The 16,760-nt window shown below is 41.4% G+C and overlaps 1 protein-coding gene across 1 annotated transcript in view; it reads right to left on the minus strand.

Annotated features, from left to right (window-relative positions):
- The window catches only part of BNC2 (basonuclin zinc finger protein 2), a 457,344-nt gene that overhangs the window by 20,664 nt on the left and 419,920 nt on the right, over positions 1-16,760 (minus strand). Inside the window, exon 5 of the mRNA XM_066616198.1 lies at positions 7,085-9,054. Coding sequence (XP_066472295.1) covers positions 7,085-9,054 — 1,970 coding nt within the window. The remainder of the gene's footprint in view (positions 1-7,084; positions 9,055-16,760) is intronic.

The raw sequence follows: 16,760 nt of genomic DNA on the forward strand, positions 1-16,760 counted from the left end.
GTGTTAGATTCACATTTTGTCAAGAATATTAGGAATATTCAAGTGGAATGCCTAACCACTTTCAAAGCAGCACTAATTTGAAAACAAAATGAGAACAAAAAAATGTGGGGCCAGAAAATTACAGGTTGAACTTACTTCTGCAATTGTTCCTGGAGATAGTTATTAGCTGATGGCGGAATGAAAACATAATTGTCCAATTAGGCTTTGTCCAATTGTATGGTTGATTTGTCAAGGCAAGAAACTGGTTCCTAGGCTTGCAAAGCAGTGTGATCATCAGTATAATGGCTACTAGTTTGAGCATCACAGAAAGTGTATCCAGAGCTGGATTTTTAAAAAGAAAACAAGGGGTTAACAATTTTTAATTGTTTGGTATTATTAGTCAATATCTATCTATCCTACAGCATTTTATATATGCTGTAGTTATATATATATAACTAAATATATACTTCAAGGTGCCACAAACTAGTGTGAAGTGCCTTCTTTCTTGTGGCTATGGGCTCCCCAGATCGCGTACATTTCTTGAAAAAGCACTCTCAAAAAGTTAGCTTTTCAAGTTTCCCAACGTAGCGGGATTACTGGAAGGGGGGGATGGTTGCTGTTGTGTCGAAGAGGTGATAACAGGAGGCAGGTAGCATGTTTTCACATCTTCACCTTTGCTGATAATGTATGCAGTGGCTCAACAGAGGTATTTGATGTTAATTTATTCAAGCACACCTGTACAGGGCTGGAAGTCAGGTAACTAGATGAGTAAGTGGTATAGGCTTCCGCTTTCTTGATATAACTACCCAGAGGCCTATCTACACACATTTAGTTCTGGAAACATCAGCAGGTTTTAATAAACCAAATACAGATGTATTTCTCCATACAAATCAAAGAGTTTACAAGTTTAAATCTGGACTGATTTAACTAGCAACCTAATGGCAGAATCACACTTGGCACCAATAGTTGCCTCATATTTATTTATAAGTCACCTTGAGCAAATATTATTTTGTTTTTAAATTTATTCATGGGGCTGAATCACCTTTCCCACCTTACAGACACATACACATGCTTTTCATTCTGTGAAAATTTTAAAGACCAACTTTTACAATTAGCATCCTTTACTCAAAGGAAGGCATAGCACAAAGTTCCTTTCTTTGTAACTTGGAGCAGTTAACAGTTATGTTGGAAGTGCATCTATTTTACATAAATTTAGGAAATGAAAAGGGAAGTAACATGTCTGCTTGTACATAGTGCCCTAACCTAGCCCACAGTAACAAGAGAGATTTACATTGCCAACTGCTGATAGCGACAGAAAATGGATATTAACTGATTAGCATGTCTTAGACTGATAACAAGGGAGACAGTAAGTTTCTTTCACCTTAAAACATGCCTGTGCAACTTTTAGTTCACCCTATGGAATAAGCAATTTGATCCGTGTCAACAGGGACTGGTGAAGAAAGCATTTGGGTCATCCTTGTTACCTTACAGCATCAGGCAGCACAGGTTCTATCATCTTAGAAGACCTTGGAACAGTTCACTTTTTAATAAGATCTGCACGACTTGGCATCTAACAAGCCAAATGTAGCTTACTATCCATATACTGTGCTCCTACATATGTCTGAAAGCCTATTTGCTTTCATAGCCTCAGGCAGGCAGCTAAAAAATATGTATTGTGTTTTTTTGTAGATGGTCATGCTAGTAGGTTGCATTCCGTTTAGTGGGCAACATGTTGTGCAAGACTGCTTTAAGATAAACAGTGCCTTCCATGATGACAGAATTCATAGTGCCTGAATTGCATGGTCCCAAAGCTATCCCAAAGATTCTTTTAACCAACCTATGGTGGCATGAAGAAGATCTGGAGAAAGTAGTTCTCCTGATTCACATGGGTAGTCAGTACATGTGAATGGGCAAGAGCTTTTTGAACAAGGTAGCCATTAGGGTAGGAAGACTATATACTGGTAACTCTTTTGCCTCTCTCTCACCTAACTCAAATGGATTACCTCAACAAGCACTAGCCTAAAATGACCAAGAAAGTTTATGTTCTACTTTTCTTCTTTCATTTTTCCTATTCTCGTTCTATGGTCTTGAACTACCTCTTGCCACTGAGAACTCTTAACGTGAGGTTCTGCTACCTTTTGATGTACTTGATATGAGGAAAATGGAGGAAAGGCTAAAAAGGAAGGCAAGCAACAATGCTGCCAAAATGGAACACCCAAAGAAATAATTTAGTTCAAGGTACAGGCAACTATACACTCAAAATTTGAAGAGATTCCTTTTCAGACATTGTTGAGGGTTCCCTTGCCTGCACGATTCCATGTGATTCTTCATAAGAATTGATAAAGAAGATATCAAAAGGTTCTGTGTGACTAAGGCGCAAATCCTTACCAACTTTCCAGCACTGACACAGTTGTGCCAATGGGGCATGTGCTGAATCCTGCAGTGGGGGGAAGGGGTCAGTCATGGAGGCCTCCTCAAGGTAAGGAAATTTTTGTTCCCTTACCTTGAGCTGCATTGCCCTTACCTTGGTCCTGGAAAGTTGGTTAGGATTGCGCCTCAGGTCCCACATCTAAATGGATGCGAATGTACAATTCCCAATGAACTATACAGTGTAGGAAACAAGTGAAGTCTTTATCACTGTATAAAAATTAAGTGTCTCATATCAAAACAAAGATTGCTTTTACAGCCATAAACGTATTCCTCAGAAGAACTTTGATTTTTCCTCTTGCAATATAACTGTTGCAGTGAAACAGTTTAAATAATACTTCAAAAACCTATGAGCTTACCCAGGTAGTTAAAATAATTTTTTATATTATTTTCACAGAGGTGCTCAATCAAACACTGTCTTAAATATAGTGGGAAAATGTGACATTCTTCATGTGCACATTAGGTTGGCTGTATCACAATTCTGGTACAGCAATTAGTGCTGAAATGGCTATAATTGGGTTCTAAAGTTAACGGCCCATTAAGGCGACTGAAATAAGTTCTCCTCTATGTGTTATTACTCCACCACCTATTTGGGTGAAGAGTCAATAAGGCACTATGCATTGGTTTACGTTTTCAAGGTCTTCTTTGCTTACTGAAGGACTAGACATTTAATGGGCTTCCTAAGTAAGATTTCATTAATGAAACAATCTGTAACTAATCCGAAAGACAACTAGGGAATCTTAAAGTTACAGAAATGTAATTTCACTGGGCTGTGATTTTACCTCTACTGTTTGCTCAGAAAGCCAGAAATAATGATTGGCATAGTGTCAATATAAAGGACTAACCATCAAATTTAGGTCTCAGTCTCAAATGTATTTATATACTGGTGTCTGAGCACTTTCAGAACATACGAGCTTGTGAGCAGCTGCAAGCCAATCTTTAATTCCTTCACACCCTTCCTTCCTCATGCTCATTTTTCTTTCATAGTTGACCTCCCAACTGTGGCTAGTGCCAGACACTGAACTGCTGAGTACCAAAAAATGTGCTCGCGTTACTTCCTGCTCAAATGTCTGTAGAAGTTACCAGAAGTTCTAGTTTTGTACAACAATGGGATTTTTGCAAAGATTCTGTTGTCTAATTCAGCAGGCTATAGAAATTTGGCGTGTTATTCAAAACTCAGAATTTTGGGGTACATGTCAAAAACTAAATTGTCTTCCAGACTTTATTGTGCAGCCCATTTCTGGAGTTCATACACAACTGAATTGCAGTCTACCTGTTAACAAAGGAAAGCATTAAGAAAACAACTTCCCTTTGAACTTTGCTAGTGCTGTGGTTTCTTAGTACTATGGTCTGAGAAAAATATATACAATACTGTAGAATAATAACTAGTTATATAAAAACTATACTAAAGGATTCAGTGTAACCAACTATGGGTGCAATTCTAACCCCTTATGTCAGTGCTTTCCAGCACTGGCACAGTGGTGCCAATGGGACGTGTGCTGCATCCTGTAGTTGGGTGTGACTCACAGAGGCCTTCTCAAAGTAAGGGAATGTTTGTTTCCTTACCTCAGAGCTGCATTGCCCTTATGTCAGTGCTTTCCAGCACTGGCACAGTGGTGCCAATGGGACGTGTGCTGCATCCTGTAGTTGGGTGTGACTCACAGAGGCCTTCTCAAAGTAAGGGAATGTTTGTTTCCTTACCTCAGAGCTGCATTGCCCTTATGTCAGTGCTGGAAAGCACTGACATAAAGGGTTAGGATTGCGCCCTATGTTGCTATCAGTAACCTTGCTTAAAAGCATGCTGTTAATGAAAGTTCGTGAATACTATTTTCTTTGTACAATAAATTATCATAAATATGTTATGGTCAGTATAAAAGCATAATTCTGATATTTCTGATATATTTACGTTCATCAAATATATTCTCCAGTTTTGTTTCTGGAATATTCTAGAATATACACATAATAAATCTGCCTAGTAAGCTTCTTGGGTTTTTTTCTGACTTTAAGAAAAAACTGTGTGTGTCTTCTGTTTGCATAGTATAGCGTGTTTGATTCTGAGCCCAGTACTGCGATGTGGCTGGCCCATGAACCTTTTCAGAAGCACAGAGCCGAACTGAGCTCAAAGGATCTTCAGGGGGCATATTCCTAGAGAAAAGCTTTTCATTGCTCATATGATGAGACTTGCAACCCAGATAAACCCAAAGAGTATTTAGATCAAGTTAATCTCACTGACTTCCATTAAACCAAGGGTGCTATAGTAAGTATACTCACCTAGAAGTAAGTCTCATTGAATTTAGTGGAGCTGACTTCTACCTAAACATGGAGCAGGAGCCAAGGAGCTACCTAAGCTCACACAAGGAGATAGCAATTAGTGGAAATTTGGACTTTTTTCTTCTTCCTTAGAACAGCTGATCCCCAGGGCATATCACTCACCACTTATGAAACTCTCTTCAGTTTAAAAAACAGTCTATTTTTGGTGTATATATAAAAAATGTTACGTGTGAACATGCCCTAAATTCTTCCATTTAACAAGACTTAGGGTCCAATCCTATCCAATTTTCCAGTGTCAATGCAGCTGTCCCAATGGGGCGTGAACTGCATCCAGTGGTGGTGGGGCAATCACAGAAGCCTCCTCAAGGTATGGGAACATTTGTTCTCTTACCTCGGGGCTGCATTGTGGCTGCACCAGTGCTGGAAAGTTGGATAGGATTGGGCCCTTAGGCCCAAAATTCCTCATTTTGAGCTGTTTGGTAAACTATGTTTAAAGTGAGCTCATTAGGGCTCACGTCAGTTGAGAAAGATACGGGTTGCATTGCAAACTCATTGCAAACCAATTCTGCGCGTTGCAGTTGCTGTAGTGCCTTCTTTTGAATTTTTACCATGAAATTGTGGAAATTTAGAGGCACTGAAATGATGGGTGTATGCACAATGATGGATGTATGCCATAAAGCAGTCAGCACCAACCATAAAAGATGCTCTGACAGTGCACTGAGTGGCATGCTGCAGAACAATAGGGTAAGACCAGAGCCTTCCTGCCATTGCTAGTGGATTCCTAGCCACCCACTGAAGAAGGTTAGATGGAGGGGATGGAACGGGGGTGGGGAGGAAGTGAAACTGGAAGGAGAAGAATGTGGTGGTGGGGGGATTCAGGAAGGGGTAGATCTGGCGGCAATGGCGTGTGCCGGCTCAAATTCCTCATTTCTACAGCCTTCTCCTCCTCCTCTGACTTGTGCTAGCAAAATTGCTAGTGCAGGTTCAAGAAGACCCATTGTGGACAGGGAGGCTTATGGGAGTGAAAGGGGATTTATATTCCCTTTTGCCTCCAAAGCCTCCCGATTTGTTATCCCTGCTGGATACAGCATACCTGTTTTTGACACAGCTGCACCAATGGGGAGGGGGCGATAGCATTGGGCTGTAAGTTTCTTTATTTTTTTAATCCACGAATATGGAATATTCATGATAGCCTGCCATTGACTAACCTTGGCTGATCCCATCTAAGCTACAGTCTTCCATTTAAAGTAAAACTTTTAAGAAATGATGTAGCATAATTGCAGTGTGATCTCATCTGAATGACTAGCAGAACAGAACTTCCTTAATTTCAAAATGTGTAAAAGCCCAACTTCCCTTTATCTGTCTGCCTAATGCTCAGTGAATGGGATTTACAGACATGCAGAGAACACAACACAGCTACATGTATAAAGGAAGCACCATCCAAAGGCATTGCTGCTTTGCTTCCTAGGTTCATTCCAATGGGGCTTACCTGAGTTTCCAACACTCCATCAATATTATCATGCATAAATTCTCAGATTATAGCCAGAGGCAACAGCGCTCATAGTGAAGATCTCTGGGCATACAGGCCATAAAATTCAAAAACAACTAACATTAGTTAGTTTTTTACAGGCATGTATACCCAGAGATGCCTATTTTTACAGGCATGTATACCCAGAGATTTTCACTATGAGCGCTAATACCATGCATGTCGAATATTAATAGAATACTTTTCTGTGTTCCCACCTGAAATGGTACAAAATTCCAAGGGTCACCATCTGTTTGAACATGTATTTGAAAAGGGGAGTGGTGGTTTGCATTTTGTTTTCCATAAATTTTAATAAGAGCTCTTAACTTGGAAGAAAAAAGGAACAGAATGTAACAGAAGTAAACATCTAAATGGAAGCATTTCAATATCTCACAGCATAATCTTATTCTCAGAAGTAAACCCAATTGTGTTCAATGGGGCCTGCTCCCAGGAAAGTATAGATAGGGTGAAGCCCTAATATTCATACTTTATATGACAAAAAAATGGTATAACATATAGGACTGGCCTATATGAAAGATCTAAACATAAGGATAATTATTCATCTGGAGAAGGAGTCCTATCCCACAACAGTAGATTAAAAAAACTGGATGTACAGAAATTTAATGAAGGTTCCATGGTCATTCTGCAAGCACACAGAAAATCTTTAGAGATACTAATGGAACCTGTTTCCAAGATATCCATTACCATTACGTAAGGCAATTGGAGTATTCTGGATATCAGAAAACAATGAAAAACTCAACAAATGAAAGACATCAGTGTGCGCATGTTGTGTCTATTCAGCTTAAAACCTAGTTCTGATTTGTTTAGATAACTTAACACAAACATTTAGAAAATCAGTTAATAAATACAGTATTTACTGACCTGTCTCTGCTCCTCCGTGAAGGAAACGCAGCATTGCAGCCAGCCACTGTGCAGACATGCATCTCTTTTAAATGAACATTCCTATAGTGAAGCTTCACACTGTAGGAACTCTTGAAACTTTTCTTGCACACATAGCAGATCTTGGGATCTGGGCTTGAGCACAAATCACCCTCTGGGGAGAATTTCTGGGGGCTATTATAGTTTAAAGTTGAAGTGAAGCTTTCATGGAGTGCAGCCATACTGGCACTGCCTCCATTGTAAAGTCCATATTGGCTCATGTAAAACATCTCATAGGTAGGGTCTGTAAATTCTTCCTTTACTTTAATTTCATCTTGGTGGGAAGATTCGTTGTGGTTCTCATCCGGTCTGTTGTGGTTCATTACAGATTTGTTGAGTCTTTCATGCATCATATGTTCATCCCCTTCCATGGATTCCTCACACAGTTTTGGTTCTGAGGATTCTGATTCATTTTCATAGTCTCTCTCATGCTCTTGGTCTTCTGATGTCATGCTATCTGCTCTTCTTAACTCCATCCTGGAAATGCACCTATTTCTCCCATTTTTTGAGAAATCTTTCACTGACAGTCCTGGGCTCATTTCTTCCTGAGAATGGCAATGATTGTCATGACCACCATCATTCACCACACTTCTGTTATCATTAATGTCCTCATCTTCATCATCAAACTCATCAGCGGTATCAATAATTTCCTTCTCTATTTTCACAGGCATGCTTGACTTCCTTGGTTTCTTTTTGGGGGCAAGATCAGCATTTGTCTCTTGGGTGGGCACCAATGCCGTGGGTACTATTGATTCTGAAGGAGGAGGGGGAGGCTGCTCTACTGTACCAACCGCTGGCATTAAAGGACTGGTAGGTAATGAGGTTGGTGGACTCACCATCTCACCAGGCGTAAGTAAGCTTCTGTAAAAAGGAGGAACAGGCTGTACAGTCTTTAAAGCTGGGAACACCAGCTGACTAGGTAGAGGATTTTGTAGCACAGGGTCTAGTGGGGGAGTGGTAAAACCCATTGGAGGTCGACCAGGACTTGTTAATGTTAGGTTGGATTTTGTACTTGCTATAACAGGGGTAGCAGCACCTGATGTAGCACGGATCAGATCCTTGTCTCGATTGTTCCTTAGCATGGGCATATGAAGCCGTGGATTGGGATTAGCACTATGACGGTTGCGACTTCTAAGTGAGCTGAAGACCATGTTACAACCTTCAATAGTACACCTATGCTTGATCTTAAGATGAACAGCATTGTAGTGGATTTTGAGGGTACCCTTGTCATAAAAGGTTTTGCCACACGCATTGCAGAAAACTCTCCCTTTGCGTGATGCTGACCCCATCCTCCTAATTCTGTGCATTCGGAAAGAGCTTTTTGGATGTTCTGGTTTGGACAGATCATTGACTGGGGTAGATGTCTGAACCGGAGACACAGAAGACGGCTCGGTTTTGGGTTCCACATTTGTGATGCTGGTCAAGGCGTTCCTGTTTGATGTTTGCTCATTCTTGAAAGGTGCTGGGGAAACTTCAGATTCACTGCTTTCATTATATTCATTCTGGGTTGAAAGACTTGGTTCACGCAGTCTCAGCGCTGGCTGTTCTAGCAGGAGGCCGTTCGGAGGCAGGCCCAGCAGTGGAGCAGAGACTGGATTTATGTACTGAAATGGAAGCAGGAATGCTAGGCTGTTGGGGATGTTTTCAAAATGATGAATGCTGGAAGGGTTGCTGTTCTCCAGGTGAGCGAGGAGACTTGGGCTCCTTGTTCGATTATTGCTTTCAATGAAAGTCCTTATATCTGAGTCTGCCTTTGAAGACGGTACAGCCACAGCCTGCCCTTCTTTTTCTTGAATTGCCATCAGCTCCACAATGGATTTGGTTTCTCCGAACCTCAGAAACTGCTGAAGGGTAATAATCTCTTCTTCCCTGGACATGATGGCCCAACGGTCCAGCACTTTGCCTGCAGCATCCTAGAGGCCATATCAAAGAAACGACAAAGACAAACACAAAAGAAGAAAACCTTATTGATTCTGCATAATTATTGACTTCGATTGAAAACACTGTGCTGACTGCTCATCAAACGCTAAGCTTGGGAAAACTACATGTGGACACTGTAGATAGAAGTCGACCCACAAAGCAAACTTTCTTGCCATGCAAATGTAGTAATTAGAGTAATAGTTAAAGAAACAGATTGGTTTAATAATTTCAAAGCAAACAAAAATGTGGACCACTGGGGCTTTGTGATCTAAAATACCTTCAATAATGTCATTTTAACAACAAAGATCTGGGTCCTGTGCAACTGCTTAACATTCATGAGAATGAGATATGAACTCTTGCTGAGCACCGTACTGCAAATGCAGAGACAACAGCTTAATCCTTATTACACAGTGTCACAAGAGGAAAGATTTAAATAAATAAGTGCAGCAAGACATACTTCTCAGATAAAATCCAAATGAATGAAACTGTAAGGATCCTTTTTGAAAAATAAAATGCATTGTTAGGAGTAACGACTGACTGTGACAGAAATTAGAAAGGCACCATAAAATATTAAGGCATTCGTTTACTTCACTATTTTTTTTCCTTCTAGAGCAATGTTTAACATTGAATTTAATACTAACTCACATCAAAAGACTTAGCAAATCCCACTGTTTTGATTCATGAAACCGCTTGTGTTACAGGCAATTGATTGTTATCCTGTAATCTGAGTTTGTTTAGACTTAAAATATGATGGCTTTCTGCCACTTTTAAATAAATGGCAGTTGCAAATATTTTAAGAAGTACACACTCGATAGCATAAATGTGTAAAAATATTGTCTCTTAGCACTGTCTTCTGATAGCAAGGGAAAAATCCTGAGAGAATACACATCAGTAATCACTAGACTATCTGTTGTTAAATATACATTAAAAAGCATTTCACACTTTCATTTTTGCTAGTAAGTATGAGATTTGCCTCGAGGTAGAACTTAAAAATTCCGCACAGTAATGTCAGGCTATCCAATGCAGTATGTATTGCTAAAAGAATCGGAATGTTTAGATAATAAATACATCATTTCATTGGTAACTTTCTACTTAGGCTAATGCTAGTCAGGTTGCCACCATTGTAATTCATTTGTAAACTTTTCCTTGATCATCAAGGAGAGGATGGTTTAATGACTCTCTAATTCAGGCATCTTTCCTTCGAAATAAGACTCAAACAAAAACACAGAAAGATTTACTTTTACTCTTGAACACAAACAGGAAAAAACCCCAAGCAGAAATTAGAAGGAGAATGTATGAATACAAAGACCCTTTTTTATGATTCTCCAAGTAAAAAAAGGAAGTACTTCTGCACATATCACTTCATCCATTTATTATGTGAACTCAGTATCACAAAATATGGTAAGAACATAAGAACAGCCCCACTGGATCAGGCCATAGGCCCATCTAGTCCAGCTTCCTGTATCTCACAGCGGCCCACCAAATGCCCCAGGGAACACACCGATTGATTGATTGATTGATTGATTGATTAGATAGATAGATTAGATAGATGGATGGATGGATGGATGGATGGATGGATGGTGATGACCACTAGCTTAGATAGCTTTAACAAGGAATTAGAGTAGAGCCACGCACAGATGTATCAACAGTTACTAGCCATAATTGCTAGATGGGACCTCCTTGTTCACAGGCAGCATCTTTCTGCATGCCAGAAGCAGGAGCAGACTGTGGTCCTCATACCCTGTTTGTAAGTTTTCCAGATGTATTAGGCTAGCCACTGTAAGAAGGCGAATTCTAGACTAGTTGGATTTTTTATATAATACAGCAAAGCTTTTTTTTTACTGTGCAATCCTATGCATGTCTATTTAGAAGGAAGTACTACTGTGTTCAATGAAGCTTACTCTCAGATAAATGTGCATAGGATGCAAGCCTTAGGGTCCAATCCTATGGGCATGCTGTGCTTCTGGAACTCACATTCCAGTGGCACACATGCTTTATGGTGCACCATAGGTGGTACCTACCAAAAGGTGGTGTACCACTGTGCACAGCCGGGTCACTCCACAGGTGGCAAGCAGCCTTGGTCACATGCAAGCAGCCTTGGGAAAGCTCTGGCACCAGTAAATCAGAGTAGAGGTGAGAGTGGGTGGAACAAGGTGTGGAGCAGTGGAATAGGGTGGAGAACAGGGCAAAGAAGACATGGAAGGGGGCTAGGAAGAGGGAAGTATTGGAAGCAGCGGTGCTGTCAATATCTTATCCCCTCTCCTGGCCTCGATCAGCATTCCCGAGTATGCTCAGACTTGCGCCAGCAAAATCACTGGTTCAGGTCTGAGTAGACACATTGGGCAGTGGAGGCTTGCTCTTGGGGAAAATATTCCCTTACTTTGAGTAGACCTCTGGGACTACCTCCCCACAGGAAGCAGCACACACTTTGTAGGCTGGCTGCATTGACGGGGAGTGTTTAGATAGGATTGGGCTGTTACTGTATTAAGTTCTTATGTTCTACATAGTTTAAAAAAAACAAAAAACACTACTTATTTCACCATATGAAGAAGCTCTAAAATCCTGTATGGAATTGGTGCATTTTGGTTTTCAACACTAGGAATATTTACTTGGTGGTAAGTTCCACTGAAATCAATTTACCCCTCAGTAACTGTATTCAAAAGCAAGGTGTTTGTTTACTTCAAGATCAATTCTGAACAAATGTCTTCCCACACCCACATCCCACCATGACCCAGACTTCCCTAAAGGAATACATGTGAAGAACATTAAGCTGGAATGCAAAACCCACATTAGCATTCCAAAGTAACATTTTTCATGTATTAAGACTCAAAGATATTCTCCTTTGGAGAAGAAGAAAAACTACACCATTTGCTGGAATCAGCCGCTAGAGCTGTACAAAAGTAAATGCCACAAAGCCAGTTAAAATAATGAAGTGTCTTATAGTACCTTAAAAGTTAACAAATTTATTATAGCATAAGTTGTTGTAGATGCAGTCTACCTCATCAGATACATAAAAAGCATGCAATGTTTCTAACAGCCCAATCCTAAGGTGCCTGGCAAATGGGGCTGCTGCGGCGCTGAAAATGGCAGCTGTGGTATCCTAAGAGCATCCTTAGCTGCTGGCGGCTTCCTCAAGAGAAGGGAACGTTTGCCCCCTTCCCTCTGATAAGGAAAGTAGCCCCACAATAGGGCTATTCGATTCTGTGGCAGCCCTTGGAGCCCGCCATGGAGGTGAGGATCCAGTGGAGCTGAGCTCTACTGGTCCAGTCTTCCTCCTGTCCCACTCCCTCCCTCCTCCCTGCCCCAGAATGCCTCCCCCACTGCCTACATCTCTGTCACCAGGCAGTTCCGGCGATTCCACCAGTGCTAGGCCAGCGCTGGGTTAGCTGCGGCGCTGGGCTGGCGCAGAGGGCTCACAAACGTTCTTTACAACATGTTTGCAACAGCACACACCGGCAGTGAGCCAGCATGCAGTGTTTAGGATTGGGCTCTTAAGTCCATCATGTTTCATGATGCTGTCAAGAAAGTGAGCCTGCTGCATGGTATTCATACATACATGGCATTCATTCGTTTACAGCAGGGGTGCCCAAACCCCGGCCCAGGGGCCACTTGCGACCCTCAAGGTCTCTTAATGCGGCCCTCAGGGAGCCCCCAGTCTCCAATGAGCCTCTGGCCCTCCGGAAATTTGTTGAAGCCCACACTGGCCCAACGCAACTTCTCTCAGATTGACGGCAACTGTTTGACCTCTCATGTGAGCTGTGGGATGAGGGCTCCCTCCACTGCTTGCTCTTTCACATCTGTGATGCAGCAGCGGCAGCAAAGGAAAGGCCAGCCTTGCTTTGTGCAAGGCCTTTTATAGGCCTTGAGCTATTGCAAGACCTTCATTCGTTCATATAAGTTCATCTTTAATATATTCATTTATGTAAATTTATTCAAATTTGAAATGTAAATTAATTCTTTTTTTCCCCCGGCCCCCGACACAGTGTCAGAGAGCTGATGTGGCCCTCCTGCCAAAAACTTTTACACCCCTGGTTTACAGCAACCACCCATATCATATTTCATTCTCTATAGTTAGATCCTACATTCACAGCGCAGTCCTAACCATCTTTCCAGCAGCAACACAATACAGGTGTGCCAGTGGGGTACAAGCTGCATCCTGTGGTAGCGAGGACAGACAAGGAGGCCTCCACAAGGTAAGGGAATGTTTGTTCCCTTACATGGGGGCTGCATTACGGCTGCATTGGTACTGGAAAGTTGGTTAGGATTGGGCTGTTGGTGGCACAGTAGTAAATTTTGAAGCACAGGATCTTGACCACCACATAGCCACATCCCACTAAGGTAGCACAACAAAAACTCTAAAACTTATTGTTGCAATAATTTAAAACAAATGTATAATGTATACATAATGTATACAAATGTATACTAATTGTTTAAAATGGAATTAAACATATTGCAGATAAACCTAATAGATACATTACACTGCTGGCCTCTGTATGTTTATTAAGAAGTAAATTCCACTATAAGCCCAGTTTAAACTTACCACGTGTTCTCTGATGCTCTGCTGGCACCGACTGCTGTAAAAGGGCTCTGTCAGTGTGATATATGAGTAGCAGCAGTACTAGCAGGAAGGCCTGCACCTTCCTGCCCGTGTCATCACATCTCCTGCTGATCATCAGAGCAAATTAAGTCAGTCAGCAGGAGAGGTGGAATGGGGTGTTGGGAGGGTGGAACATTAGTGGGGTGAGGGCAAAATGAGGTGGGGAGGGCAGATTGGATCCAGGAGGGGACAGGATCATCAGCAATGGTGCCACCAATATCTTAACCCTCTTCTCAGGTCTAGTCCCAAGGTGTAGGTCAACACGAACTTGCAACAGCAAAATAACTGTTGCAGGTCCAGTTGTTCCCTTACCTAGGGGAGTCTTCTGCAACTTCCCCCTCCACAGGATGCAGTGGTTGCCATTTCAGCACCACTGCATCAAAGGGGCGGGGGCTGAAAGGATAAAATTGGGTTAAGTGATAAGTAGGATTCAGGTCCAGATTAAACATGGAGATATTCCATGAGATACATCTCTGAGTTTCCACCCATGTCAAATATGTAATCATTCACTGTAATCTGGGGTTTTCTTCGTGACAAAAACCACACTAGTCCCTCCCATGCTGCCTCTATCCTTTGTCTGTATGGATCCCAACAGCACTTGGTAGCCAAAAAGGGTAGCAGCTTCCTTCCTGAAGGTTTGTCCTTGAGGGCAGTGAATACCCTGCTCTTGCCTGAGACAGCAGTATTCACATGCTGCTTATTTTCAGTGCTTACTTCTGGGTCAGCGGCATTTCTGAGGCACGCATTAAAGCTCCTTTCTCTGGTTGTGGAGAAAAAAGTGCCATGCCTCTCTCTCACTCTGTGATCCTGGTTGGAATCTCAGAGAGGCAGGCGGGATGTTGATACCTCAGAGCAGAAGGAGCAAAGAAGTTGCAGCTCACATACATAGATGCGGGAGGAGGGAGACAGCTAAGAGCAAATGAAGGTGGCAGGAAAGGTGCTGTCACATTCTCCTCGCACTCTCTGCCTGGGCTACCATCCCATATATGTTTTCCCAGAACTAAGCCCCACTGAACAAACTGGGACTTATTTCTGAGCAGATATGGATAGGATTATGTCAGAGGCGCCTTTCCCTGCCACTGCATCCACCCCCACACTTCTCTATTTCTGCCTCCTTCCTTTTATGGGGGTAGGAGCTGGAAGAATCCCCAAAAGGGGGAGCAAAATAACACACACAACAGACACATACCTTCCTGTGTTCTTAGCCAAGTTTTGGAAAGATGGTCTCTCTGGGAAAGGAACTGAGCAGAGGGATGAAAGAAAGAAGAACTGCTCAATGGAAGGAAGCTGTGTGTTGAACACAGGCACTTTCAGTAAGGAGACACAAGCAGGTGGAGAAACAATAGTTGGCAAGACAAATTGCAATTCTCTTTCTCTGCAACTTGGGCTGCAATACTCCACGTACTTCCTAGGAGTAAGCCCCACTGAACATAGTGCGACTTACTTCACTATAGTTCTCCTAGGTTTACATCTTTACTATTTGCCATAACCTATTTAAAATGAATTATAGCACTCTAAGTTAATTGAGCATAAATGTGCAAGTGCACCTTCAGTGAGTACCCACTGAGTGTGTTTTTTAAGAAGAACTTGGTCCACACTCTCTCTCCCCTTTTGTGTGTGTGTGTACACGTGTACATGTGCGTACAGGTGTCCCCCTTGTATCTCTGGGGGATATGTTCTATGGTCCCCCGTGGATACAGAAATTGCAGATACAAGGGAACCCTATCTCTGCACACCTCCGCACCCCTGCAACCATTAACTTTGTTTAGGTGCTTACCACTGGCACCAAACAAAAATGTTTCTTTCTTTTACTGGTCACTATAAGCATGCAAGCTTATAGCATGAAGTGCAGGCCGGCAGCCTGAACATTTGAAGAGACTAATCAAATGATAACAGGAAGCAAGAATGGGTGGGGGTGCAGAGAACCGCGGATAACTGGATCTGCAGGTATGGGGGACGCCTGTAGTTTTACCCAGAAGCACAGAACATTTAATAAAAACATTCATTAGTTAATACATTTAGCGCTGAAAACGCTTCATGAAGCGCTTCATTTTGGAAATGAAGATAAATGATAAACTTTGAAATCTTTAAATGTGGAAAGTTCTTGTTTTTATTGTTCACTGTTTGAACCTTCTACTAGGAAAAAAGAGTGAGGCTTGATATAGTTCATATAATACAGCAAATATATGCGGCAGTATAATCAATGTTCAGTATTCACATAGCGCTAGTTCTATGAAAAGTGGCAATGTGTTATAATTCAGAACTAGATAAGGGGGAAGAGGAATATAATTTTAAGATTAAAAAGTTATAAGAAACAAAGACAAACATCCCTTTGGACTATGCTATAAAATAGCTTTGGATTCCTTTGTGTATTGTAATACTTGGCTTGAGGTTCACATCATTTCTGACATGTAACTAGTTTCTTGTTTCTCTCATGATCTTTCTGCAATGCCATTAAATTTTATCAACATTTACATTTTTCATTACAAAAGCTTTCAATTCTTATTATTTCCGTCAACTCATTACTGAATAAGACAATCCTCTTGGGACAATGCATACAAGAAAGTCAGGGAGTGTCAGCTCCAAGTCCATAAGACCAGAGTGCCATAACTCTGCAGTGTAAAGGAATGTGTCTCCTTCTCTGGTCTTGATTCTAAACACAGGTTGCTCCCTTCTGATTTCAGAAAAAAAGAGGATTCTTTGAAAATCTCTAAGCTTATGTAAGATTAACCTCCAACAGTACAAGATTTATAACCTTAAATTATTCTTTCCATCAATCTAAACACACACGCACAATTTTTTTTTTCCTCTTTACAGACGTACAAACAAATATTTCTGGGTCCACACATACAATGTGTTTATTATTAGGTCAGTGAAACAGTGTCAGAGTTAATCATCTTACACCCATCTTCTGATTTTTGATGACCTGTAGGTTAGGATGAGATATGCCAGGACGTGTTAGGATACGTGTTCTCCTAACATGAGGGTCATCTGAGAACAAATGATGAGCTCAGGATGATTATCAAAGACAATACAAATAGGGTTAGAAAGACTGGCCTTTGGAATCGAAGACACAAGAATCAGTGTAATTCTCAGCAATTT

This window comes from Tiliqua scincoides, chromosome 2, assembly GCF_035046505.1.
Source record: "Tiliqua scincoides isolate rTilSci1 chromosome 2, rTilSci1.hap2, whole genome shotgun sequence".
NCBI lineage: Eukaryota > Metazoa > Chordata > Lepidosauria > Squamata > Scincidae > Tiliqua > Tiliqua scincoides.